The 25705-nt window shown below is 43.4% G+C and overlaps 2 protein-coding genes across 2 annotated transcripts in view; one reads left to right on the forward strand and one right to left on the reverse strand.

Moving 5' to 3' along the window:
- MTOR (mechanistic target of rapamycin kinase) overlaps positions 1–25705 on the forward strand; it is a 110851-nt gene that overhangs the window by 30507 nt on the left and 54639 nt on the right. Inside the window, exons 21-28 of the mRNA XM_074218464.1 lie at positions 722–889; positions 1473–1585; positions 1835–1997; positions 2289–2381; positions 2915–3061; positions 4863–5005; positions 6398–6560; positions 6673–6818. Of these exons, the coding sequence (XP_074074565.1) occupies positions 722–889; positions 1473–1585; positions 1835–1997; positions 2289–2381; positions 2915–3061; positions 4863–5005; positions 6398–6560; positions 6673–6818 (1136 nt within the window). The remainder of the gene's footprint in view (positions 1–721; positions 890–1472; positions 1586–1834; positions 1998–2288; positions 2382–2914; positions 3062–4862; positions 5006–6397; positions 6561–6672; positions 6819–25705) is intronic.
- On the reverse strand, positions 9291–16788 carry ANGPTL7 (angiopoietin like 7). The gene is made up of 5 exons (XM_074218465.1): positions 16221–16788; positions 12603–12703; positions 12087–12281; positions 11356–11554; positions 9291–11069 (listed from the first exon to the last, which is right to left on the reverse strand). The coding sequence occupies exons 1-5, from the start codon at positions 16588–16590 to the stop codon at positions 10900–10902; spliced, it is 1035 nt and encodes a 344-aa protein (XP_074074566.1). The 5' UTR covers positions 16591–16788; the 3' UTR covers positions 9291–10899.

Here is a 25705-nt window from a genome sequence, read left to right on the forward strand (position 1 = left end):
AGGTAATTATTAGGTGTCTGAAACCAGATTTGAACCCAGGTACTCCTGACTCCAGGGCCGGTGCTTTTATCCACTACGCCACCTAGCCACCCCACACAGCACCGTTTTTTCAAGTAAAGGAAAGGCAGTTTCCTTGGGGCCTTCTGACTTGGGTTTTATCTTTTTTGGTTTTGATTTCTTCTTAATAAGAACTTACTTTTCATCATGACTTTCATAGAAGCTGTTCAAAGTGCTTTTGTTGACCAACCTTCAATTACCAGGCCCCGAAAGGATTGACTCTAGACAGCAGCATTACTTCTGTCATTTAGAGGGTTGGTGGAAAGGGCTGAGCAGTGACAGGGGTGCCCCCTTTTCTGCTACTTGATTTTACACCTTCAGTTTCATGTTTCTTTTTGCCCACTCCTCTTTAAAATAGCTTTTTTTATTTGGCCACTTGTCCCATAGAAGCTATCTTCTGATGTTACCACCCTCTCCGCTCTGCTAATCCCCTCAGGTGACCCTCTCTCCATCAAGATCTGACTGTTCCATTGACTTCACCACCACTTCAATAACCTTTCTGTGATTGTGAGGGAACATCTCCCTGGCCTGTACAAGCACCCTTCAGTTCTACAGAACAGAAAAGACCCTCTCACTTGGCCCACCCACAAGTGAAAGTGTGGGCTTTGTGCTCGGGACTCATCTCGAAGTGGCTTTCACACCCCTCCTCTCTCTGTCCCTGTAGGAGTTCTGGGTCATGAATAGCTCCATCCAGAGCACAATCATCCTTCTTATTGAGCAGATTGTGGTCGCCTTGGGGGGCGAATTCAAGCTCTACTTGCCCCAGCTGATTCCCCACATGCTGCGGCTCTTCATGCATGATAGCAGCACTGGACGTACTGTCTCCATCAAGGTGAGTGGCCAGGGTTGTGTGTCCAAACTGAGAGGCTGTGGGTCCTCACCACCAGGAAGACTAGGGTCAGAGGTTCTGGCCATGTCACCATGGCGAGGCTTCTCTCAGTGGCTCAGGATGCTCGAGGGCAACTGTTGATTGACTTCAGTGGAGGGAGTTTCTACACAGGAGTTCTGCAAGCTGAGAAATCATGGGAATTTCCCAAAAAAATAAAGATTGGGTTACTAAAGACCTACAGATGTGGGTCAAGGAAATGATTCAAGCTGAAGTGCCATAGAGCACCAATGGCATCCTGTACTGGGCTACTCCCCTGAGCTATCCACAACTGGGGGGGCGGGCTGGGGGAGACTAGCATCTGCCTCTGTTGAACTGTCCCTTCCCTTGACTTAGGAAGCATGCTAAGGGAGTACAGTATGCACATTCATCTAATAAGAGCATCATTAGGTTTTCACTTGCCTCAGAGCCACATATCATGGGGTGTAGCTCATCTCCTGATTGGGGTGATCCATCACTACCATCTCCCTTCACTAGCCCGGCTCATTGAAGCTTGTTTAATGGCAGTTCTTTTGTTTCCCTTTCCCAGTTGTTGAACGCAATCCAGCTGTTTGGGGCCAACCTGGATGACTACTTGCATTTGCTCTTGCCTCCGATTGTGAAGCTCTTTGATGCCCCTGATGTTCCTTTAGCAGCTCGCAAGTAAGCAGCTGCCCTTTGACTCTTAACAGTCAATAGATAAAGCTTCATGGTTTCTTTTAGGTTCTTGGGCCACTTCCACCTTCGTGTTATTTTAGCCCCCATTCTATAGTATTAAAATGACCCAGGTTTATTTAAATCTGAAATCTCCCTCTCCCACTGGACCCAGTATTAAGTTCATTTCATCTAAGTTGCTCTAACTTGAGAAGGAAACCCGACCTCTCAGGCACTTCTCCTTCTGATTGATTGTAGGGCAGCCTTGGAGACTGTTGATCGCTTGACTGAGTCTCTAGATTTCACCGACTATGCATCCCGAATCATCCATCCCATCGTACGGACACTGGATCTGAGCCCAGAGCTGCGCTCCACAGCCATGGACACTTTGTCTTCACTTGTCTTCCAGCTGGGAAAGAAGGTAGTAAAGGGTTCCTGAGAATGCAGGGTTATTGAGTTCTAAGCTGAGACTCTTTCAGCATGGGGAGACTCTAATCTTTAAGCAAGATTATACAAGAAAATCCCAAATTACATGATTTTTCTCCCCTCTCTATCATTCAACCTTCAAATAAGCCAGTAAAAATTGGGTTGACTTTTTTTAGCTCTTTTGCTCATTTTTAAGGATTTTCCTCCTGCATCTTAGAAATACAACGAATAAATCCACCTTCATTTCTTAGTTGTGTTTTCTAAACTTTTCTGTCTCCTATTATAGTACCAGATTTTTATCCCAATGGTGAATAAAGTCCTGGTGAGACACAGAGTCAACCATCAGCGCTATGACATGCTCATTTGTAGGATTGTCAAGGTAAGCTCATCTTTGTCTTTGTTTCTAATCCCTGGCCTCTTTCCCTCATTCATTTTTTTAGGATTTGGACTGGTGATACTAAATGAAGTTCACTTAACTGGCCCTGGCTCTTGTACTATTTCATCATTTTCTAGTTTTTACTTCTTCCTTCAGCAGTGTCTTAATTGGCATGGGTGACTGGCGGTTATTTTGGATCATTTCATATTCATTTCTTTATGTACAATCCTCCACACTATAGAATAAAAGCCCTTCTAGGAGAGGGACATTTTATTTTTTTGTTTCTGTGTTCCCAGCATCTTATGGGTACCTAATAATTGCTTATTAAATGAATGACTGACCGAATGAATACTAACCATGGGTGACTCTGTACAGAATTCTAGCTTTTTACTGTCCACTGGTTAGCCTGATATAAACAGTGAACAGAATTTTCCAGAGCGAGGAAGGAAAGGGAAAGCAGCCCATATGATTAAAGGATTGTTGACGTTCTAGGAAAGTCCAGCAACAACACCAGCTGTCTCCATCTCTGGTTACAGGGCTACACACTAGCTGATGAAGAAGAAGATCCTTTAATTTATCAGCATCGAATGATGAAGGGCAGTCAGGGGGATGCCCTAGCCAGTGGACCAGTGGAGACTGGACCCATGAAGAAACTGCATGTCAGCACCATCAACTTGCAGAAGGTGGGTACATGGACAGTGCCAGGAAGGTGCCTCTTGGAAATGAAAGTCTGCACAGTAGGAGTGCCAGGCCCTAATATGGGACCATAAGCCTTTTCATTGGAAAGGGGGGAAATTGGGAAGTGTGGAAAGATCTTTGTCTAAATTGCATATCCAAATGAAGAAAATCAGAAGTTAGCCTAGCCCTCAAATCAGGGTCAGAACTGGTTGTAGCTAGCAAGATTTGTAGATAGAAAATTTAGAGCCTGAGAAGAACTTGGAAATCATGTAACCCAGATTTACAGAAGAGGACACCAAGGCTGAGAACATGGAAAAGACTTGCAGACCTCCTCACTAGCTAATTGTAGAGCTGACTCTGAAACCATTTTTCTTTTCCTTTTTAGCCCATTAATTTTCCTACACTTCTAGATGGTTTCATAGAAAGAATCTCTGTTGAAACCAAATGTAATGCCATGTTTATTATGTCAACTTTTAAGTGAATGCCCCAAGTTGTTCATTTCAGCACCTTGAATTAGTGACTGGAACTCCCCATCCCCACCCCACCTGTGCTATTTGTGTGGAGGCCAGTCAAATCAACAAGCTGGAGAAAGGTTATCCATGTCCATGCTTCTGGCTTCTCCCCTTTGGCACGTGGGACTATACTCAGCTTCAGGGCCGCATGTATCTGTTCCTTGACTATTTCACCCAGCCTTGATATAAGTTACTATAGAAGATGTAAAAGAGACCTAGGGGGCTTCTCATCCTAGCAGCCCTGATGGAGTAGAGCAGAGTTGAACTTCCCCCAACAGGGACCCAGACATGGGTACAGGCCGGAGATGGTCATCCCGCCCAGGACACTTACTTCCTTAAACCAGGTGCCTGGCTGCCCCATTTCAGAGCTGACTCAAAGCCTCTGGCTGCTGAACAATGACCCTGTCACCCAGTTTACTAGTCCCTGATGTCTCCAGTTTGTTTTATATGGGTAGAGATTTTAAAAGTACCTGCTGTGGGTAGAAAAACAGACAGACAGATACACACACACACCAAAAAAAAAAATCTACATCTAGAGAGAGAACTGGGGAACTCTGCTTACCTATTGAAGCATAGATATTCTTTATTTTTCTTGGGGTTTTTTCCCCCACAACATGGCTAATATAGAAATTCATTTTGCGTGACTTCATATGTATAATGGGCATTATATTTCTTCCTTTATTAATAGGTGGAGGAAGGGAAAGAATTTGAAATAGTAAAAGAATTTTAAAAATTAAATAAATTACAGCCCCCCCCCCAACAAAAAAAAGTGATGACAGTTACTTAAACAATTACAAGTGTCTCTTCTTGCTAGGTGGGGGCTCAGGTCAACCCTGGAGCTGCCTTTTGCTAAGAATTGAAGCTGGGGACCAGGACCCCAGCAGCTTTTTGACTTTTGCCTGTGCCATCCCAATCATTTGAGCTCTGGGTGCACTGCCTATTTATTTCCCCGTGATAAATCAAATTAACCTGGATCCTTGGGATGACCCTCTAAAATTCAGGGGGCAGAAAACTTGACATTCTTATTGGAGGATCCTTGTTTTGGGGCTTCCCTCTTTCCCAGTCAGAGCCTGCTCACCTTCAGAACTTTTCATGTAGAGCAAGCTTTTAAAATCAACTTTTACTATATTATGGTATATTCTAGTCAAATGTTGCCTATTTTGCAGTTATGCCTAGAAGTTGTTTAATTGCAAAAGGCACAGTTTTCTAAATCTAGGAATAAAAATCATTATTAAATAAATGAGTCCATATTTAATATTGATTTCTTTCTGCCTCTGATTATGTGACATTTTAGGCATGGGGAGCAGCCCGGAGGGTTTCTAAAGATGACTGGCTAGAATGGCTAAGACGACTGAGCTTGGAATTATTGAAGGACTCCTCATCTCCATCCCTTCGCTCCTGCTGGGCCCTGGCTCAGGCCTATAATCCCATGGCAAGGTAAGCATAAAAGGAGAAATTTTTTGTCTCAATGAAGGTTATGGGCAAAGTGGAAAAGACTCCTGAAGCCTTTGCCATCAGGAATCAGGCTCCCTTTGAACTGAGTACTTGTCCATGAAATTTTTGCCTATTTCCATGGTCAACTTCCTCCATCAGGAAAGTAAGTCAGTGGTTAGGAAGAAGCACATTTCTGAGTTTTTCCACCAATGGAGCAAATACAAAGAAGGCAAACGGACTCACACGAAGATTGGAAAGTCAGTGGTCTTGTTCCCTCCCCCCCCCCCCCCCCATTGGGCAGCCGGGGGCAGAGAGTAACAGCATAGGTCCTAGACTCAGTGGGGCCAGGATTTCTTGCTTCTCAGTGGCTGCTGTCACTGCTGTCTTTGAGGAGCCATAACTAACCAGTCCTCAGGGAGTTGGGGTAGGTTCTCCACCACTCAACATTGACTTTGTTTCTCCTCTCTGTGTTTCTGAGACTTAAAAAAGAATTGCTGAGGATTCTCTGGGCTTTTCAGACTTGACTCATGTACCACACTGCCTTATGACTCACATTATCTTCTAAGCACATCTGACCTAGCTCCCATTCCAGACCTTTGAATCAGGAAAGCTTATTTCCCTTTCTAGTTCTCCATCAGTCTCCTGACTTCATTCTTCAGATGAATGTTTTCATTTTATTCCTCTACTACTCCCCATCCGTGGCCATCTTTTTGCAGAATTCAGTTATTTTGAGTCACAGAGACTCTTTGATCTCTTACTGGTTGCTAGTGGCTGCAGAAGAAGGACTAAGGCTTTGGAAGCACTTCCTGTACACCCCCCCCCCTTCCCCCAGTCTATTAGGATTAAAAGGCAGCTGGAGGATGCAGGAACTCAGGTCATCCTGAGGATTTGGGATTCATTTTAAAAAGTTCAGTCTTTAAGGAAGTCTCAGCTGCTAAAGCTTCCTGAGGAGTTGCCTGTCATTGGAAAAAGGCTTGGCAATCCTCTCATCTCCTGTGGATTTGGATTTTGATTCTAATACCTCAGGTTCCTTGGTTCTGGCTGTAAATTTACTTGGAACCATCCAAGAGTTCTTCTTGGTTTTTTTTTAGAAATAGAAGCAGATACTATGTCTCATTTCCTGATCCCCAGGATTTGGGAATTGACAAGACTAATACTGAAGTCCTTCCAGGCCCTTGAAGACCTCAGCCTGTTAATTGAAAGCTCTTTTCTCCCCTCTCTTCAGCATGATGATAATCAAGAATTGTCTCTGAAAAAGGGAAAAATCCTCACCCATTCACCTTGTACATATATCACCCTTGTATCCAACCTGTCGCATCATCTGTGTATCCTGGCATAAGGGAGGCCTAGAGCAGGTAGACTGGCAACTGATTTTTCCCTTTTCTCTCCCTGCAGGGACCTTTTTAATGCAGCATTTGTGTCTTGCTGGTCTGAGCTGAACGAAGACCAGCAGGACGAGCTGATCAGAAGCATTGAACTGGCCCTGACATCTCAGGACATTGCTGAAGTCACCCAGACCCTCCTCAATTTGGCCGAATTCATGGAACACAGTGACAAGGTGAGATCATCTTTTCCCATTGTGACCATTAAGTTTGGCAAGGAGCCAGCTTGGGGGATGAGGGGACCCTATTAGTCCTCAGCCTCATCTGCCATCTTTCTCTTCCTTCCAGGGTCCGCTGCCACTCAGAGATGACAATGGTATTGTCCTGCTGGGTGAGCGAGCAGCCAAGTGCCGTGCATATGCCAAAGCATTACATTACAAGGAGCTGGAGTTCCAGAAGGGCCCCAGCCCTGCCATCCTCGAATCCCTCATCAGGTAGGCTGTTAGCATGTCCTTTTGAGTTTCTGTTTCCTCTTCCCACATCTCCCTGATGCCAACTCATTGGAGTGATTTCAGGGCTCCTGACATGCTACAGGGTCCAACAAACACATTTGTGCCCATTGAAGTTGCAGATGGTACTCACCAATATTCCCACAAATTGGTAATTTTGGACCCACTCAGCACCTGGGCTCCCATTGTTTTCTAGTGCATGTTTTTGCCGACTGATGAAATGTTTCTGGAAGCAATTACAAGGCCATCTCAGAAAGAATGGGCCAGAGGGACCCCATGTGTTGCTGGTTGGATGAGAATATTATAGGACATGAAAACTGTTACCAGGCCCTTTAGATAAACCCAAGTGCGGATGCTCCAACTCAAAAAGAACTGCTGTGAGGACATGCCCCACTGTTCAAACTATTCCTAGCAGGATTCGGTTTTGTTTGCATAGTGCAGGTTCAGCTGGGTCAGTTCCTAAAACCTGTGCCATTTGAATTCTGTTCTGAGAATATCCAATCATGTTCCTGTTATGACTTTCACCTCCCATCAGATGCTATCAAGGTAGCATAACCATCTCATTGGCATGAAACTAAGAACTGTTCTCTACCTCTGAACTTTCCCAGATGCTTGTTCTTTCCCAGATGCTTGTTTTTAGGATTGAATTTTCTTTATTTGAATGCTGATGTTCATCATTTAACTACCAATAGTTTTAGTGGAAAGAAAACAATGCCTGACCAATAATAACTTTCTCTGACTTAACTGGGGGGGTTGGATGTGCCAGGCTGTGCTGCTCCCATCCCTGGAGAAGCTCTTTGGATGATGAATACTCACCTGTTGGTTATTTTTTTTTTTGGATTAGAGAATATTCCTCAAATTGGGGGACAGGATGGAGAGAAAGGAACAATGGACTTTGTGGGCTGCTTTGTGGGCTCTCGAGATACCTACCATCTCAGTTGCAGGTTTTCACAAAGAGTTGTCATATCCTTGTGTTGAGGGAAAAAGTGGAAAGAATGTGAAATAGGACCTTGACTCTCCATCCTCTGCCTCAGTAGCTGGGGTCTGTTCTGACAAGTTAGTGTGGTAGGAGCCATACAGACTCAGTGGCCACACCAACAGTGTCCCTAGGATCAACATCCACATCACTGCCACAACTGCTCCATCCTCATCTGCCTGGCTTCCTTTAACAGAAAAACCATAGCAAAGGGTGTCTTGAGCCCTGAGGAGAAAACTTCAAGGGCTCACTGAGGCCTCCCCTACTTCTTAGGCCAAGGAGGATGGAAAGCAAACTCTTCAAGTTGAGCCCCGGCTTGGCCCTCCCTTGACTTCTTGCTACCATTCTTTAGTGTAAGTCACACTGGCTTGGTAGCATTCTTTTCTATTCTAGTTAGCAGCATTAACCAGGACAAGCAATCTTGCACTGGTTGGGACTCAGGACAAAAAAGAAAAAACGTAAGCCACTGAGTCATTTTGACCAGGGTAATTATGTATGAAAGTTTTCTTTTGGAGTGTCTGCCCTCTCAAGAGGCCAAACTTTTGTTTAGTTCCTCTTTTCTCTCTTTATTTGCTTTAACTCCTAGCAACCCACTGTTATCTCTGTTAAGTCCCCCAGCTTTCTAATCCTGGGAACAAAGATGGTTTCCAAAGGATAGCATATTACAGGTCTATACATACAGGCACTATTGAGGACTCCCTGAGACTGATTTATTGGAAACAGGGCTGACCATGTTTATGAAAGAAGGAAGGCTTCTCGAAGAGGCAGCTCTGTTGGGCAGATTTAGCCATCTCACTCTTCATACGGTTTTTAGAGAAAAAAATTCTCCCTCTCTGAGCTTTAAATTCCTTGTGCATTCAGTAAAGATGATTGTTTGCAAAGTATTTTGAGACAAAGTGATGCAAGATGTAAGGAATTTTGACAATAGGCCAGCAGCAGGTATGGAAACTTGGGATATAGGGATCCCCCCCTTCCCAGCTGATCTTTTATCAGCTTCTGCTTCCCACAGGTACAGAAGCACACTGGTGCCCTAATTGTTATTTCTGGTATTATAACTGGTGTCTCTCTCTGCTTTTTCTCCTTCCTGGGCTTCTTGGTACCACCTTGGTATTTAAAGGTACTTTCCCCCCTTCTTCTAAGTGGTCCAATGGTTAACACTCTGGGCTTGGTGAGAGAAAGACCAAAGTTCAGTCTTAAACCAGACCTTTAGCTTTGTGACCCCATGCAAGGGACCTCCCATGCTCTCTCAGCCTCAGTTTCCTCAACTGCAAAATAGAGATTTATAATAACATCTTCCTCCCAGGGTTGTTGGGATAAGCAAAAATCAAATGAGAAAGTTTTTATAAAATGCTTTACAAACTTTAAAATGCTGTATAAGTGCTAGTTGTTTTTGTTGTCAAAGCCTCTCCCATTTTTCTGAAGGTATATATGTCATGCTATTGTAAATGCACTGGACACATAAAGATTGGAAATGTAAGGGATCCATGGTTTTACAGTTTATTGTATTTATCCAGAAAAATGCTGGAACATTTAAAACAAAGTTTTTACAAAGTCAGATGCCTATGTACAGTGTGAACCTTGTTGCTACCCTCCTCTGTCCTTCAGGTACTATTATTATAGTCAAGCTCCCAATTGACCCTTTTTTTTTTTTACAGAACAAACACAAATAGACATATTAACTGTGAACATTTGTAGGCAGTTAATCTGTGTTTTGAAGGAATCTGGTTCATTCTTCAGATTCCTGCCTACTACTATTTCAACCTATTACCTGCTAAGTAGCAAGTCAGTAACATTTAAAAAACAAAAACTTCATCCAAGAACTAAGCTTGTAATTTATAAATGACTTAAGTACAGTGATTTGACTTAAGCTTTCTTTCTGTCACTGTTATCAAGGTTCCAGAATTCTTGTTGGCTTGTAACCATGATGGTTATTTTTAATGTTATTGTTCTTTGTTCAGTTCCACTGCAATGGGAAGTCCTAAATCAAAGCAATATATTTCTGTGTGTGTGTGTGTGTGTGTGTGTGTGCACACGCGCGTGCACATGCGTGCACGTGTATGTGCTTGTGCAAGCAAGCACTTGCATTAATCACCTTTTTAAATGACGGTTTTAAGAGAAGGATAGAAAAGCTGTGGCATTATGGAACATTTGACCGTTTGGGATTCTAATAGAATTTTAAGTTACTAAAAGAAATGTCTACTTCTAATTTTAAGATTTTCTGACTATAATTCTTGCTACTTAGTTCTAAAGAATGAGAATGCATCTCAGTGTTAATTTTCTGAGCTCAGATTGCTCTATTTTTCATTCCTTGCCAGCAGCCCCTGTACCTAACAGTTCCCTCATTCCCATTTAGACTTATGAGACTTTTCTCTGACTCCTACCTAGAATCACTCTATGTCCCACATTTCTTTTTGTATAATACTATGATTGAGGGCAAGGAGGAGAAATGCTGAGACTGAAAGAAGGGCCCAATTCCCTGGAGTTTCCTCTGAGCAGCTAAGACATGGGCTAGCTCACCTTCAACAGAGCAATTACTCTGTTAAAGAGTCTTTGAGACCAGAAGCAATTTCTTTGGGTTTTGAAATAGAAACTCTTTGCACTCTCACCTTATTCCCCAACCTTCGATATCTCTCCTGTGATTTGAAATAATACAGTTCATTTTAGCAAGAGATTTATTTTCTGCCTTTACTTAATCATGGCCCTGGAGAAAATGTAAGACATAAACCCCCAATTATTTTCTCCTATAAAAAGAATCATGTGGGAAAAGGCAAACCATAGGGATACCTTCAGAGCTGTTGCTATGTCAGAAGGCACAGGCTAAGCCAGTTTTGACCCACTGAGAATAATACCCTAACAGTTTTAAATGTCTCTCCCTATTTGCTGTCCCTACTGCTGGTACTGATTATGTCACACTGATGCTCCATTGAGCCTGATAAAGATTTGTACTTTTCTCGACGAAATGAATGATTGCATTGGTGCTTGATTACAGGTGATTTCCCATCCCTACCCCCACCACACTACGTCATTGCCCACCCCCAACCTTATTTGTCTCCTGGAATTCTGTACCCCTCTTGTAGTACAAACTGCTTTTTAGGGTACAAATTCTTCGGGGCGGATCTTCATCTCTACCCTCCTGAGGGAGTAGCTAGAGCCATGCCAACCATACCAGGTGATGCCGTCTGTGTGTTTGTTGTGTTCACCTTGGCGATAATAAATCCCATTAAGGTTGGAGTCTGTGCAGCAATTATACCAATATCCACCTGTCAGAAGAAGCAGATCATATCACTTGTTAAATAGGTGTCCTTGTGCAGTCAAATCATATTCTTTCTGGGCTTCAGTTTCTTCATTTGTAAAATGAAGGGTTAGATATGATGAATTTTAGGGTCTAATGCTTTGATCTTAAGTATTTTGAGCTTAGATAACATATGGGACCAGTGATGTTCATTTTGAACAGTAAGCACAGGAAAATATATTATAGCCTATAACAATAACACTAAATCCAAATGTCAGTGATTCCATGCTCTTTGCCCTTCCCTCCCCTTTCACCTTTTCTGAGTTGGACACAGTTGTCCAAGCATTTGTCATTGTCTTTGTCCTTCGTGCTGAAGGCTGTGTTGTTGTGATAAAGGAGGGCATCACGCCCTGCAGTGCCACTGTAGTTCCCCACAAAGATTCGGTAACTGTTCAGTTCATTGCTCAAGGTGAAGTGACTGTACTCAGCAAAGCGTATGTCACCTTCCCAGTCCTGGTGGGAAGAGGAAAGAGTCTTATTTAGGAAGCTTAACCACATGGCCCTTTTTCTAAAGAGTTAGGTGAAGTTATAGTATTGTGTCTTCATTCTTAGGCTTATATCTTTTCCAGTAGAGAATCTATGAAAACATGGTTATCTCTGGGCCTTAACTGGAAGCCAGAAAACCTAGGTTTTAGAGCTGGATTCAGTAGATAACCTTGAGCTAGCCTCTATTCTCTGTTCTTCATTACTCTGTGGAATGTAGCTCATAATCCATTGTTGCTGTCTCCTGCTGGGGGATGTCATAAGGATGAATATAAAAACATAAATCACCATGTTGGAGGACCTAGGTGAGCAATTCTCCAGCTATACAGAGATTATTTTGTCTTAAAGGAAGTGATTTCCTTGACCAGAATAAACTCTTCCAAAAAATAAGCAGAGCCCAGCCCCACCAACCAGAGACAGGCTATGCCATGTCCTCATCCTAGATCCCTACTTTATACTCCTTGGCTCCCCTACATCTCATAGAACCTATTCTAGTCATTACCTCCATCTCAATCCTCAGAGTGGTTGGGCGCCTGGACAGCCGGTGGATGTTTTCATTCCCTAGCCAGAAATCCCCACGGATGTTGCCAAAGCCCACTTTGTATTGCTTCCAGTCACGGTGGAAAGAGACAAGACCACTCTTCCGTCTTTGGATGATGGTCCAGCCACCACCTGCAGTTGTCATATCACAGAATACCTGTGGAGGACAGGATGACAGTTAGATTCATTATCCAGTTGCCACACATAAAAAAAAAATGAGTAATTCATTTTGGAGATTTTGCTAAAGATGCCTAGTTCTTTCAGGCTGTCCCCTTGGCTTAGCTTAGATGAGACATCCCATTTTGGAGGCAACTACAGAATGTTATATTGGCTCAATTCTATATAATTGGTATTCTTCCTATTAGATTTCTACCATTTCCCTCTCTAAGGCTGTGAATAATGTCTGCAATCCCTATCTCTGTTGAGGTGGGAACTGAGGAGAAATGAGATCTCGGTAGTATGCTTCCAGAGGCCTCACCTCGAGCTCAGGGCTTCCCAGGAACTCATCAGCAGGAAGTTTATACACACCAGAGATGCGGTAATTCTTCTGGTAGAGTGAGTAACAATCATAGACAGCATCTGTTTAAGAGTGGAGCAGAAACCATGGGGTTAACATCTCAACACAAGGTGCTTGCCTTCCATGGGACTCAGTTTAAAACAAAGAAATTCACAGTGGTATTAACCAGGTAAAAAAATTTTCAGTTGATTTAAGAGTGATCTGATGTTGGTGATGAGGCACCTTAGCAAAGTGGACAGAGAGACTTGGAGTCCGGAAGACCTCACTTTACATTCCCTTCTGAAGTTCACCAGCTTTGTAATGATAAAAAGTCACTTTCTCCCCCATAAATCTTGAGGGAGAATTCTCTAAGTTGCCAAAAAGCTGCTGACATGCTCTGATAGAGGGAGCTTCCTAATTGTGAATTCCCCATACTGGCAGTTGATGTTTAAAGGATTTCCCCCAGGGACATTACCAGTAGGCTTAAACAAGTGATTTAAGTCCTTTGGAAATAGGTGATTGACTGTTGAAATCATGCAGATTTTCCCATTGAACAGGTCCTAGCATGGAGCCAGGAAGTTCTGCTTCTCCTACTGGTAGCTGCCTTGTAGCTATGTATACTCTGTTGATTGCTTCTAACTGGGGCCAAAGCAGACAGATTTCTTTATTTTATTTGAGGTTTTCTTCTTCTTTTTTCTTTAATGAATTTGGATTAGAAGTATATCTTGTAAGTGCTTTTGCCAACTTTAAAATGCCAAACCTCTTCCATCAAATTTTTCAAGTGTTCTAAGCACTAAAGTAGAATATCTTTCCCAAGTGATTTCAGTATCAAATTAAACAGATCGGCACCAAGACACATCTCTTATTTATAAAACAGGGAACGGGGTGCATCCTGGAATAGCTAGGAAGAAAAGGGATCTCAGTAGCATTGACAGCCTTTGTTATCAAGGAGGGCTTGTGTCCTACATCATCTGCCCTCTATATAGAGGGTAACTGCAAATGCAAACCAAGGCCATAATTACAGGAGATGGATTTCACGCTCTTTTAAAATCTAATCTCTCAGCCACTTAATATCCTAATTTCTCTCGCATCTTTAATAATGCCAGGCTCTTAGGCCACAATGAAAACATCTTCAGGTTAACCATTTAAGATCCATTCTGGCAGTATTATTAATAACTTGAAAATTGCAATGCATTGGCTAGATTGACCTCCTCTATCTAGTCTTGATGAAAGTGATTTTTGACTGTCCTTGAAGATGTTTCTCACTGTGATACACTTAGTCCTGTATCACCACCTCACCCTCCTTTCTGTATTGGCAAGAGTTGAGAGCATATGTCAGAAGGGCAGTGTCCCTGGGAAGAATCTAGAGAAAGAAAGTGCCACATAGAGAAAATACTGTGGGCCCTTTTGATGCAGTGGGTGTCATTCTATTGACTCTATTACAGGACCCAAAATGAGGAGCATGGGAGCATTTAAAAGAGCATGTAATAATATGTATAATATACAGTGCTTCATATCTTGCAACATATTCTTACATAAATGATTTCAGTGTGCTTGGCCTCTTTGCAGAACAAATGTGTATGTGTTCAAGAAGGTGGGTATCTTCACGAATCTCTTCACTAACTCAAGCGTTGGTAATGATGGAATAAAATAAGAAATCTTACCCTATAGGCAAGAAACCTGGCAGAAGAGTGAATGAAGTCAATTTGCAAAGAAAGGTACACTCCAGATCTTCCCTTTGGATGGCAAGCTATCCCTTTTAGTATTTCTCTAACTCTTGTGAGGAGAACTAGCCTAATAGGAGTCTTAGGTGTTTTTTAGGCTTTACCAGCCCCTTCCCTCAAAGGGGATTGTTTTCCCATTGCACCCAGCTTGGTCAGTCAAGAGGTATTGTGCCAGTACAGTTCTAACTTAGGCGCTACAGATACAGAGAAAGGCAAAACCAAAGGCCCTGCCTGCCCTTGGAGAGACAAACGAGAGACAGAGAGAAGGCAGTCTCAGAAGGGATGGCACTGAAGGAAAAAAGTCCCCTCTATTAATAGGATTCCTTTCTCAGTGATTCCAGAAAATTTGCAATTGGTGATTGGTGTGGAGCCTCCTCTGGGAAGCTTATTTTCTGGGGAATACAGCTAGCAGAGTGTTTTAAGGAACTAGAAGGGAGGAGGAGCTGATAAAAGTGGTATTGTCAGATTCCTCCACTAACCTTGTTTCATTTTGTAGGTAGCATTGGTACTTACTCTTCTATAAAATGGCCTGAAGATGCACAGGTAACCCCAAAGATGAGTTCAGGATGCAGATGCTTGGAAATAACTTTTTGCATGTTGGCTTGTTTCTAAAAGTTTGCAAGATTCTTAAATGTTAATATTTTCTTGACCCAAAATGAAAGTCACCTGTTCATTCAAGTTAACCTACTTTTGCAAGTGTTTCTTTGCCTTTTGATCTGTAATGAGAATAATTCCCTTGTTATAGGGGAAAGCTAGGATACCCACAGAACCCTTGTCAACTTGCAAATATGCCTCTGTTATAACAACTCTCTCTGGTTCTAACAAATACCTTTGAATGTCAGCTAGGCTGAGCCAAACAGAAACTACAAATCATTTTTGTTTGATCATTTAAAAACCAACCATGCTACAAAAGTCCTATTCCACTTCTCTCTGACATGGAAGCAACTCTTGTTTCTCAAAGACATTTCCAACAGAGTTCAAGTTTTGGCAGGAACCAGACCAGAAGCAGTTTGCATAAGATTCCAGAGGTGAAATGCAAGTCTGTCTCTCAAGCATCAATGTAGCTAAAACTGAGGCTGTTCACCAGGGTGTTGGCAAATGGGATCATGGACTTTCTGATGCAGTAATTCCCAAAGACCCATCTTATAAGGCTCTAGAGAGGGCAGACTTTGTTGGAGTGTGGGAATGGAGGAGTCCCCACACACACACAAACCTTCCCCTCTAACCCTATGCCTATTTTGTTCGTGGATGAACTTAGGGAAGAGACAGGAATAAGAGATATGGGAAACTTTTTGGTACCAGTGCATTCTGCATTCAAAAGGCTAACTCTGAAAAACTTTGGCTCTAACTTGATTGACGGTGTACCATTCAGAGTAGACAGGAAAGGGAAGGTCATAGGTCTCCAATGGCAGATAGAAGGCTTGGCTAATTATTCCTCAGCACAATAAATATTTAGAGACCCAAAATAAGCAATTTCCAGAGAAACCTTACTTCCAGGACAGCAAATGGCAAAATCTGGGCCCCTATTGTTTCTTTATGTGGATCAAGTACCATTTGTAAGGAAGCAGCCTTGGACATGGAGACCTGTGTTCTTTTCCTGACTTGCTTTGTAACTTTGGACCCATAGCCTCCCTTCTCAAGTCAGCAAAGGTCACCTTTGAACCTGTCTCAGAACAATGTGAGGATGAGAGGAATCTTCAAGGAAATAGAAGTGCAAGAGAATTAAGCTGACCCCCTTGCAGAGAGGAGTGAGGAGTGCCAGGCCCCAAAGAATGCACCTCAGAGCAGCTAGCATCACTGAGATATGGGGGCAGAGGAATGCTGTGTCTGCTTCGAGAACCAAAGGGGGCTGGCTGAGGTGAAGCTTTCTCCTTACCTGCTGAGGTCTGGGTGACTGTCTGCGCCGCCTGCAGTTGCATCATGTCAATCTGGTTGTTCAGTTGGGAGAACTTGCTCTCAGCTTCCGTCAGGCGGGTGGCCATCTGCTTGGTGTGGCTCTCTAGCTCCATCACCTGCATGACCACATTGACCCAGTCACTCTCCTGCTTTTTGCTCAACACCCCCAGCAGCTCAGTCAGATTGGCGATCTGGGCCTTAAGCTCCTTGGCTTCCTCACAGCAGGCCGCAGCCTTGAGTTGGGCCGGGGTCTTGCGCTTTGGGGGCTTCTCTAGCAGTGCAGGCTGACTGGTGAAGGTCAGGGTGAGGAAAAGGAACCAGGCCAGAGAGCAGAGTGTCATGTTCGACATGTTATCTAGGGCGACCTTTCTGTGTGAATTGAAGCAACCTGTTGAAGATTGCTAAGAGCTCTGGTAAATTGGAGCCTTTAGTCTGCTCTCAGGCTCTCTTTCTTTTCCCTTCAAGGCCCTTTTTCCTAACCCCTCCCCGCCAAGATTGAGTTCCTGAGGGGTATTTTCTTAACCTTCCTTTTAAAGCCTTCATTCTCTGTAGACCCAGCATCTTAAATATATTTGCTCTCCATACCTCCGCCCCCACTGCAGCCCTGATGCTGGCCCCTCCCACCTCCTCGGGAAGGATCAGGTGCTGATTGGGTGGAGTCCTAGAAACTTGGGCCAGAGGCGGAGGAGGCCCCCGGCCGACTTCTCTTTGCTGGAACAATCTCTGGACCAAGAAGGGACTGGAAACTAGTGTTTCCAGTTAGCTTAGCCCTGTTGAATTGTGACCCTGCCAGGGACTGAATGGTCTGTATTGAAGAACAGGCTGGGGTCAGAGGAGGGTCCAGATGCAACTCTAAAAATTACAGAATGAGAATCCCTATTCACCCAGGGAGTCCTGTGAATGTAATTCATGCCGAGTTAACAGATTGATTCTCTTGTATGTGCTACTTTTTGGCAGAGTATGGATACTTTTTTAAACTAGATTGGTTATTTCTTTGTTTGATCGTCACTCCTTATGTAGCAAAATCTCCCTGTTCTACATGGATCTACATTATCTTTATGCTACTTAAACATTTCTCAGTTATATTTCCCTGAAACTTTTTTTGAAGTTTGAACTAGGAATCTTTCTAGTGACTTAGGAAAATCTAAAAAACAAGATCCAGAGATGAGTCTTTGTGATTTGTCCCATAAAACTTTCCCACCTGATATGATTTCTCTCCTTTTATACTTTCTGGTTCCATGGGAAATAGATTTTGATTAGCTTTCCAAGATGTGTCATTTTGCAAGAAGGTATATGCAAAATTGGAGTCAGTGTGAATAAGGATCGTCGGGATGGCTCCCTGGGTGGGGGAGGGAGATACCATTCTCACTGACATCAGCCTAACCAACAACAACCTAATACTTCAGGGAAGAAGGTCATCAACCTGGAGAAATCTGCTGGTGATCCCACTGGCTGGTAGTGTTTTCTTCCTAGTCAAGTTATCTGATGTTTACATGTTGTGTCCCCTCCCAAGAGAATATATGCTCCTTGAGATTCTCTTTCATTTCTTGTCTTTGTACCCCCACTACCTTGTATCCTTAATTGTTAATGGAATTTTGTTAAACTCCCTTCAGGATTTCCTTCACCCTCTTCATCTAGGGAATAATGACTCAACCGTACCCTAAAAATTCCCTCTCTGGAATTTTAAGAAGCTTCTCTAACAAATTCTTTTATGGTTGGATGGGGCACCTTTTTCAAAATGAGTAGACTAGGTAAAGGAAGAAAAAAGGGGTGCAGTATCATTGTATTCAGATATTAATCTGAAGCAGTCCAAAGAGGGAAAGAATATTAGGGTGAAAATTAATTTATCTGGACATCTGCTGGGGTTCTCTTCTAGTGTCTTCACCCTTTCTTTCCCCTTTCATTCTCCCACTTCTCCTGTCTTTGTCTCTTCCCTCTCCTCTATTTTTCTCTCTTTCTCTCCTCTTCTCTCCATCCCCCTCAAACCCCCAGGCACACACATAACATTTCTTTACTTGCCTTTAATGATAATTTCATTCTTCAGAAAGTGGGTAAACAATGAGGGGGAAAAGCTCTTACAAATTTGATTCTAACCAATAATAAAATCGGGAACTTTAGGAAGAAATGTCCTTTCTATCTCAGGATTTTTGAAAGAGGAAAAGAGTATATGAAATGGACTAAGATGTGAACTACATTTTGGGAGAGTAAATTTCAAAAAGTTCAAAAAAGAGTTAAAATTTCACGAACTAAAATTCTCTAGGGAAAGTCAGCCTAGCCGGGTTAGTAAGTTTTTTCTTTTTTTTTTCTTTTGAATTTTTTACAATTTTTCCCCTAATCTTGCTTCCCTCCCCCCACCCCCGCAGAAGGCAATTAATAAGTTTTTAAGAGACATTCTAGAGTTACAAAAAATAACAGTTGTGAAGAAAGAAGGAAATTGTCTTTTAAAAGAAATGTGACTGCTCAAGGAACTGAATGAACATTTAGATCCTTAAAAGACATATACAGATGGGGCAGCTAGGTGGTGCAGTGGATAGAGCATCGGCCTTGGAGTCAGGAGTACCTGAGTTCAAATCCGACCTCAGACACTTAATAATTACCTAGCCATGTGGCCTTGGGCAAGCCACTTAACCCCAATGCCTTGAAAAATCTAAAAAAAAAAATACAGATGATAGAAACAATAGCAGAGAATGAATGGGAAAGTATAGCTCAGTTTTAAGAATGTCAGGCGCTCTAACACTCTTAAATGAGCTGAAATAGATAAGGAAAGGCAAGGGCAACAAAAAAGGATTTTTTAAAAATTCTCATAGGATGACCATAGGAAGAACACTCTGCTGACTAGGGTGGTCAGGTAGGTAATAGCCAAGGAGAAAGTCATAGCCACTGGTCTTATTTTAATAGCTCTTGTTGCCTCTGCTGAGGAGGATACACTTTGGACTGGAAGGGCCAAAGCAAAAGTGGCCCAGCAGGCCTGAAAGAGCACCCATCTGCCTTGGTGTTCAAGTGCCCTTGGCTCAGAAGATGTAGCTTAAGAGGCCAGGTCTCACCAGATTGTTCTGTTACCTCAGAATGAACTAAGACATGTGTATGTAGTCCATATAACAAATAACACAAGAAGATTTACTTCACTGTAATGGGGAAGGATATTCGTTCAGAGAGAAAAGAGGATTCATGGAAGTTATAGCCTTGCTTCAGCTGAGCCCAGCTGTCCTGTGCCAGTGTTGGTCACTCTGCTGGTCTTTGGTCAGAAACCTGAAGGAGGAGCTCTAGCCTTTCACATGCTGGCGCTTTGCATTCTTAGACCCCCGGGGAAGCTACACTAACAGCCCTTTTCTAAGCCAATTAGATCTTGAGGACAGGGTCGGTACCTTTTAAGGAAAAAATTAATCTAACCTCCATAGAGTAGGGCCTTGGTATACTAAATCCACCACAGATACTAAATGTGATTTTTTTCATCTAAAAGAAAGAATGATCAAGGTATGCCCAGGTTTGTTTCCTACAGCCCTGGGCTACTGCCTTATGCTTATGTGTGAAGGTGTTCTTGCCGGTGAGAAGCTTACCATCCCACAAGCAAGCTGCCACCACAACCTAAAAAAGACTGTTCAGAACTGGTCTGTCTGGCAGTGGTGGCTTCCATTCCCCCACCCCCAAAATCTGTACTCAGGTCACAGTCTCCACTGGGGTCCCTAAGCCCCAAGAAGACCATTTGATTGACCTCCTAGCTTCCTAATGGAACCATGCCTCTTTCTGCCATGGTAGCACTTTGAGCACTTGGCAAGCAGATTTAAAGGGGAGATTGGAGTATGTTGACTTATTTGTTTTTTCTTATCTATTTCTAATACCTTCCAACCAGGAAGGGGTTCTTAGCGGGTACTCATATATCCTGGAAGTGACTCTTCCCCTGCACCTGCCAACCCTGTGGTGATACTTTCCAGGAAAGGGAATGCGTAGTTAGACCCTATGAAGTAGCTCAGATTCAGTAGCCTCTTTCCCGACATCTGCTTGCTGGAAAAGAACCCTTGGTGCTGCTTACATAAGGTTCCTTTCAACAGTTGGATCTTCCCTGAGTTTTCTTCCCAAGTTATTTAGCTGCCTGAATGTAAATAAATCTGAAGATTGGGAAAGGGAGCCAAAGAAGGAGACAGCCCCTGCCAGAAAAGTATATTTTTCCAAAGCAGACACAAACCAAGTGTCCCCTCTTCACTGCATTGCTCCAAGGGGGAAAATTAAGCTGTGGTTTGGAAAAGAAGCCAGTCAGGTATTCCTGAATATTGGAGTGGAAGGAAGAGGAGTCTTTTTCTTTCTCTTCCTCCTTGTCCCTAATTCCAGTCAGCATTTTCATTCTGCTGTTATTTGATAATCATGATGTATATTTAATCTAAGGAAAATGGGGACTTATTCTGGAGACCTCTAGTTCATCCCCTTTTCTCCCCATTGGTGATGAAGCACTATTAAAGGACCCATGGAAATGAGCCTTACTTCTTTTTTTAATGGGGGAAAAAACTAGCTCTACTTTCATTTTGCACAGAAGCTTTGAGACAACAATGTGACTTCTTGTTTCTTACAGAGGGATTTGGAACCTATACCAGGCTGGGAATGTCCTTGAAGTAGTCAGTCCATCTGTTACCTTTTGATGGGATATCTAGCCTTTTCTTGAATATCTCTGAGAGATTTGGTCATTAATTTCCATAGCTCCCAGTCCTTTAAATAGTATTGATTTCAGAGTAGTTGAGTTAAAGAAGATTCTAGGTTCAAGTAAATACTTTGTTCATTTTTTCCATAGCACTTATGGACATGGAAGAACTAATAGTAAGGGTAACTAGGGGGCACAATGGATAGAGCACTGACCCTGAGTCAGGGGAGGACCTGAATTCAAATTCGGCCTCAGACACTTAATACTTAGCTGTGTGACTGACCTTGGACAAGTCATTTATCCCCATTGCCTTGCAAAAAACACACACACACACAAAAAGAACTAGTCATCATCCTTTTCATAACATCTAACTTCCTTAGACAATTCAGTTAATTATTTCCTGAGTCTCTACTGCCTGCTAGGCACCTAGCAAGATGGAAAGATGAGTAAGATTCAGTTCCTGCCTTCAAGAAGTATACTTTCCAGGAAGAAGTTAAGGCATGATAAGGAATGATATATCTTGGCACACAAAAATAGTTGTCCCTTTCTCTTCTCCCAACTCCAAGGAGGATTCCCTGGACAAGAACTGATAGCAGTTCTGGTAGATCCTGGAGTTTCATCTATTCCTGCTCCCCATTCCCCTGGGGTGGTTTGCTCTGTCTTAGGTCTCTACTTCAAGATGTTCAGGTAACTAAATGTATAGTTAACTTTGCAGCATCAGAGACCTTGCAGACCTTAGCAGCCAGTTTAATAAGGGCAGAACAAAAAAGATAAGAGCTCCTCACAAAAGCTAGCCTTATCTCTAGAATAGGTGTGTCTCTCCACCGAGAAGGACCAAATAAGTCTCTCATTGGAACCTCCAGAAATGTCTACTGACTCCAGTTAAAGGTTTTAAATGGGAAGGTAGGACAAAGGACAGGCAATTCCTGCTCTGGACTGCCCCTAGGAGTGAAGATGCTTCCCTCTAGGCTGGTTCTCTGCCATCCTGTCTGAGGCAGGACCGAGTGGAAAACAGACTGGTCATTCTTTAAGAATGTAACAGAACTTGAGACGATTGTGCCTGAGCAAGTGATTACCAGCAAGGGAAGCCAGCCGCCTGTGTGGAAGGAGCTGGAGCCAGACTAGAGCGCTCTCAGGAGATGAACAAAACTTACCTCACAGCATCTTAATTCTAAACACATGTCCCAAAGGTGTTGACACTCTGCTGCTTGCAAGGGTATGACTTGATTTCACAGTTGCTCCTGGGCTTCCAGGAAAAGTACCCAACCCTCTTCCTTCCCCTCTCTCCCTCTTCTGCTACTCCTCTTCCCCAGCCCAGAGAAAGAGCATTTGGTCCAGAGAAGTGAGAATCTGTTCAAAAAACACTCACTTCTCTACAAAAAACACATTCCAGGCCCCTGGACTCACTCAGTTCAGAGTCTGTCAATACACCACCAGTAATCTGTACCCCTCTTGAAAAGCTCATGCAAGCAGAGTGGAAAGGAAACTTTTTATGTAACCAAAGCACAAGCAGCAGATTGTGACTTTATAGCTTCAAACTTCTAACACTTAAATGCCTTCTATTCAACTGTACCCATGAAATCAGATCTTTTACTCAGTCAGTAGTGTTCAGATTTATTTCGGGCTGTTCCCAGCCTCCTGTAGGCTCATGATATAACAACTTGCCTTTATAAAACATCTTCCAAGACCCAAAGCAGACTGCTATTTATGTGGTGCAATATAATTTATTGGTGACATGTCACCTCCAAACACCAGGGTGCAGCTGCAGGCTAGGTGTTCTGGGGTTAACTGTTGTTCAGGTTAAAAGTTCCCAGGCTCTCTTTTTGTTCCTGGGTCTTTGGGGGAAAGGTGGAACCAGGTACATAGAACTGCAGACCCCTGACTCTGACATAGTTCCAGATTGCCCTGTCTGAATCTTGGCTTTTTGGTCAAGCCCCAATAGAAAGCCTATCAAGTAAACGTGTGGAGCCATCTGAGTCTGAGGAGGGAACCCAGAGGGTGATGGGAGCCACCCTGCCATTCCCTAGTAGAGGCATATCTCTGGCAATAAACGGTTGCCAGCCAGGTCCTGCCTTATTAAAGAGTGCTTGTGAGACCATCTGGAATAATAAGCCCCAAGGGAAACAAAACTCCAGGAAGGTCCCTACTGGTTTACCTCTAGATCAGAAGCAAAGAACCCAGGATGACAGGCCCTCTGCATCTGCTTGGGAGCCCACTATGGCAGCCACTCTTTTCTTTCTTTTCTTTTTCCTGACAGCAGATTCTTGCCAACAGTCCCCCTCCAAGAAGAGAATACTTCATTTTCCTCTGGTTGTGAAAAAGTGGCAAGGAGGGGGAGGGATGGGGGGTAGCAAAACTAGAGGCATCCCTAGAAAAAGGAACGGTGCTCATTGTTGAAGAATAAAAGATAATGGCCAATTTGTCAGGAAGTGGTGACAAGAAAGATAAAGTTGGAAGTAATTAACTGGCTGACACTCTGGGAGTGACGCGCCTGCCAATAGCTCCCTAAATCAGCCTAAGCCTCGGAGATGTGACAGGCGTTCATCATTTTTACAGCACGCCTCCGACAGGGCCCTCAGCTGCAAACCAAGCCAGCCAGATTGTGCTCATTGACACTCAGAAAATGGTGCAGCCACCTTGGCCCAGCCTTAGCCCCACTGAACCTTCCTGTTAGTCAGGGATGTCCGAGAGACGGGACAGTTGCCCTGGCTCACCTTGGTCTGCCATGTTCATCTCTAGGAGTTGGGCTCTATCTTGGGCAGAGCTTCTCTTTAGACTGGGCAACTCTCTGGAAGGAAAGCCATATGGACTTGGGTAAACCGGGGGCAACCGGAGGATCTGACCTCATAGCATTTCATTCCCCTCCCTGCTATGAGGCTCTCTGCCCTCTGGGAAACAGATGGTTTTTCCCTATGAGACAGCTCCTGGCAGGCCTTCTCTCTGGCTTTCTCTTTCTCCCTTATCCTCCTTCCTGTCCTTCCTCTCAAACCCCCCACCATGGACGCCAGTTTTACATCTCTTCCAGGCATTTTGACCCATCTGAGATTGTTTAAAGAGGAAGGTGAAGGTATGCAGTAAGATTCATTTGCTTCCGAGCCACTCTGGGACCAAACTTTAGGGAAGCCATTGTCACTTGTCCAAGGCTGGTCACCTCTCACAACAAATCTGATTCATCTCATTTCCAACTACCTGGTCATTTGGTACATTCAGAGCTCCAAGGACACGAGGTCCCCCCCACCCCGAAACCTTACAGAGAAAACTTGCCTTCTGTTGAAGGGGGGGAAAGTGATTCTTTCAAAGTTCTTGACACAAATCAATGAAATTATGATCCTTCCAGACCCATGGGTCCTATTTTCACCTGCCTCTGAATTGAAATTGGATAGCTCAGAGGATTTTCAATCTCTCCCTTGCTTTTGCCTATAGTCTTCATTTAAATTGGTGAAATACTCTCCTTCCCTGTAGCATTTTAGAAGCTCTCCCCCACTTTCTCCCTTAATTGCCATCTCTTCCCTTTCAGATCACCCCAATCAAAAAGAGACCAACTTGCCTTTCATTTCCTTGGGCTCTTCTTCGTACTGTTGCTACCAAAGTCCTAGAGAAGTTAATTGAGTGGCTGATGAAGACAGGACCCAGCCTCCCTGCCCTCTTTCTATGGCTCATGTAGGGATAACAAAATGGTATTTATCATATGCTGAACAGAATTGGGTTTTTGAGAGAGTGGAGGAGTAGAAAGAATATAGGTGGAAAGTAGCCGCCAGCATAAAACATTCTGTATAGCAACAGGCCCCAGAGCTGGATTGCATGTACTCCGAGCTAAGCACCAAGGGACATCAGAGAATTCTCACTTGACAGAAAACCAGAGGAGATGCAGGTTGTGGGAGAACCCATACTCAAAGACTTTTGGGAAGCAAATGGTAATGTCCTTGTAAAAGTCTAATAGGAGCCCCAGTAAAACCGAGGAACTCTCCCAGATGTGATTGTACCCTGTCTGACTGCAGACTTGGCAACAGTGTCAGAGTTGATATAAAATAGCCATTGTATCACTTAGTTCTTAATAGACTGAAGGGCATAAGGAAGGGCAAGGGCTCTTGCAAGAGATAAGAGTCGAAATCTAGAAGAGCCATAGGAGAGAAATTACCAGGACAAATGAAGGAGAGAGAATTTAATGTCATTCAAGCTGCCCTTGGGGGTAATAGCTTAGGAAGCCCACTAAAGGCAAAAAGGTGGTTAATGGCATTCTTTGTTTCTCAAGGTCTGACTATTACTACTCTCCTTCGAAGGTATCACTTGGGGCCCGCGTTGGGGTTACCACTTAATGCTTTGCTAAGCCATGAGATATTCTGGGCCTCACCCTCCCCCTTTTACAAAATAAGGTGCTAAGAGACCTTGCTGTGAAAAACATTGTGTCAGAATTAGAACAAGAGACAGAAACAATCCTGGTTGGTACAATATGTTTCAAGGGAAGTGTAGTTGAAAGAGCAGGTGCCTGGGGGAGCTCTTCTGCATCCAGAGAGCTTCCTCATTTCTTCTCTTTTTGGATGGGTTGGATGGAGTGTGTAGAAAAAAGGTCACTGTCTACATTCTTGTGTACATTGGATTGGGTTGTATGAAAGGGAGAAATTAGACTCAAGAGCATCAAGATAGGGTTCCTTTTCCTTGCTTCTGATTCTCTAGAATTATGGGGGGGGGTGTTTTCTGGAATTCCAAAAGTCAAACAGGCTCTCAATATTTAACAAAGTTTTCTATGATGAAAGTTAAGTCCCCAGAAGTAGGTCATGTCTCTGTTCACATATATATGTGACCCATGATTGCCTTCCCTGTTTCCGCTGTCATCC

The sequence above is a fragment of the Macrotis lagotis genome, chromosome 1, assembly GCF_037893015.1.
Source record: "Macrotis lagotis isolate mMagLag1 chromosome 1, bilby.v1.9.chrom.fasta, whole genome shotgun sequence".
NCBI lineage: Eukaryota > Metazoa > Chordata > Mammalia > Peramelemorphia > Peramelidae > Macrotis > Macrotis lagotis.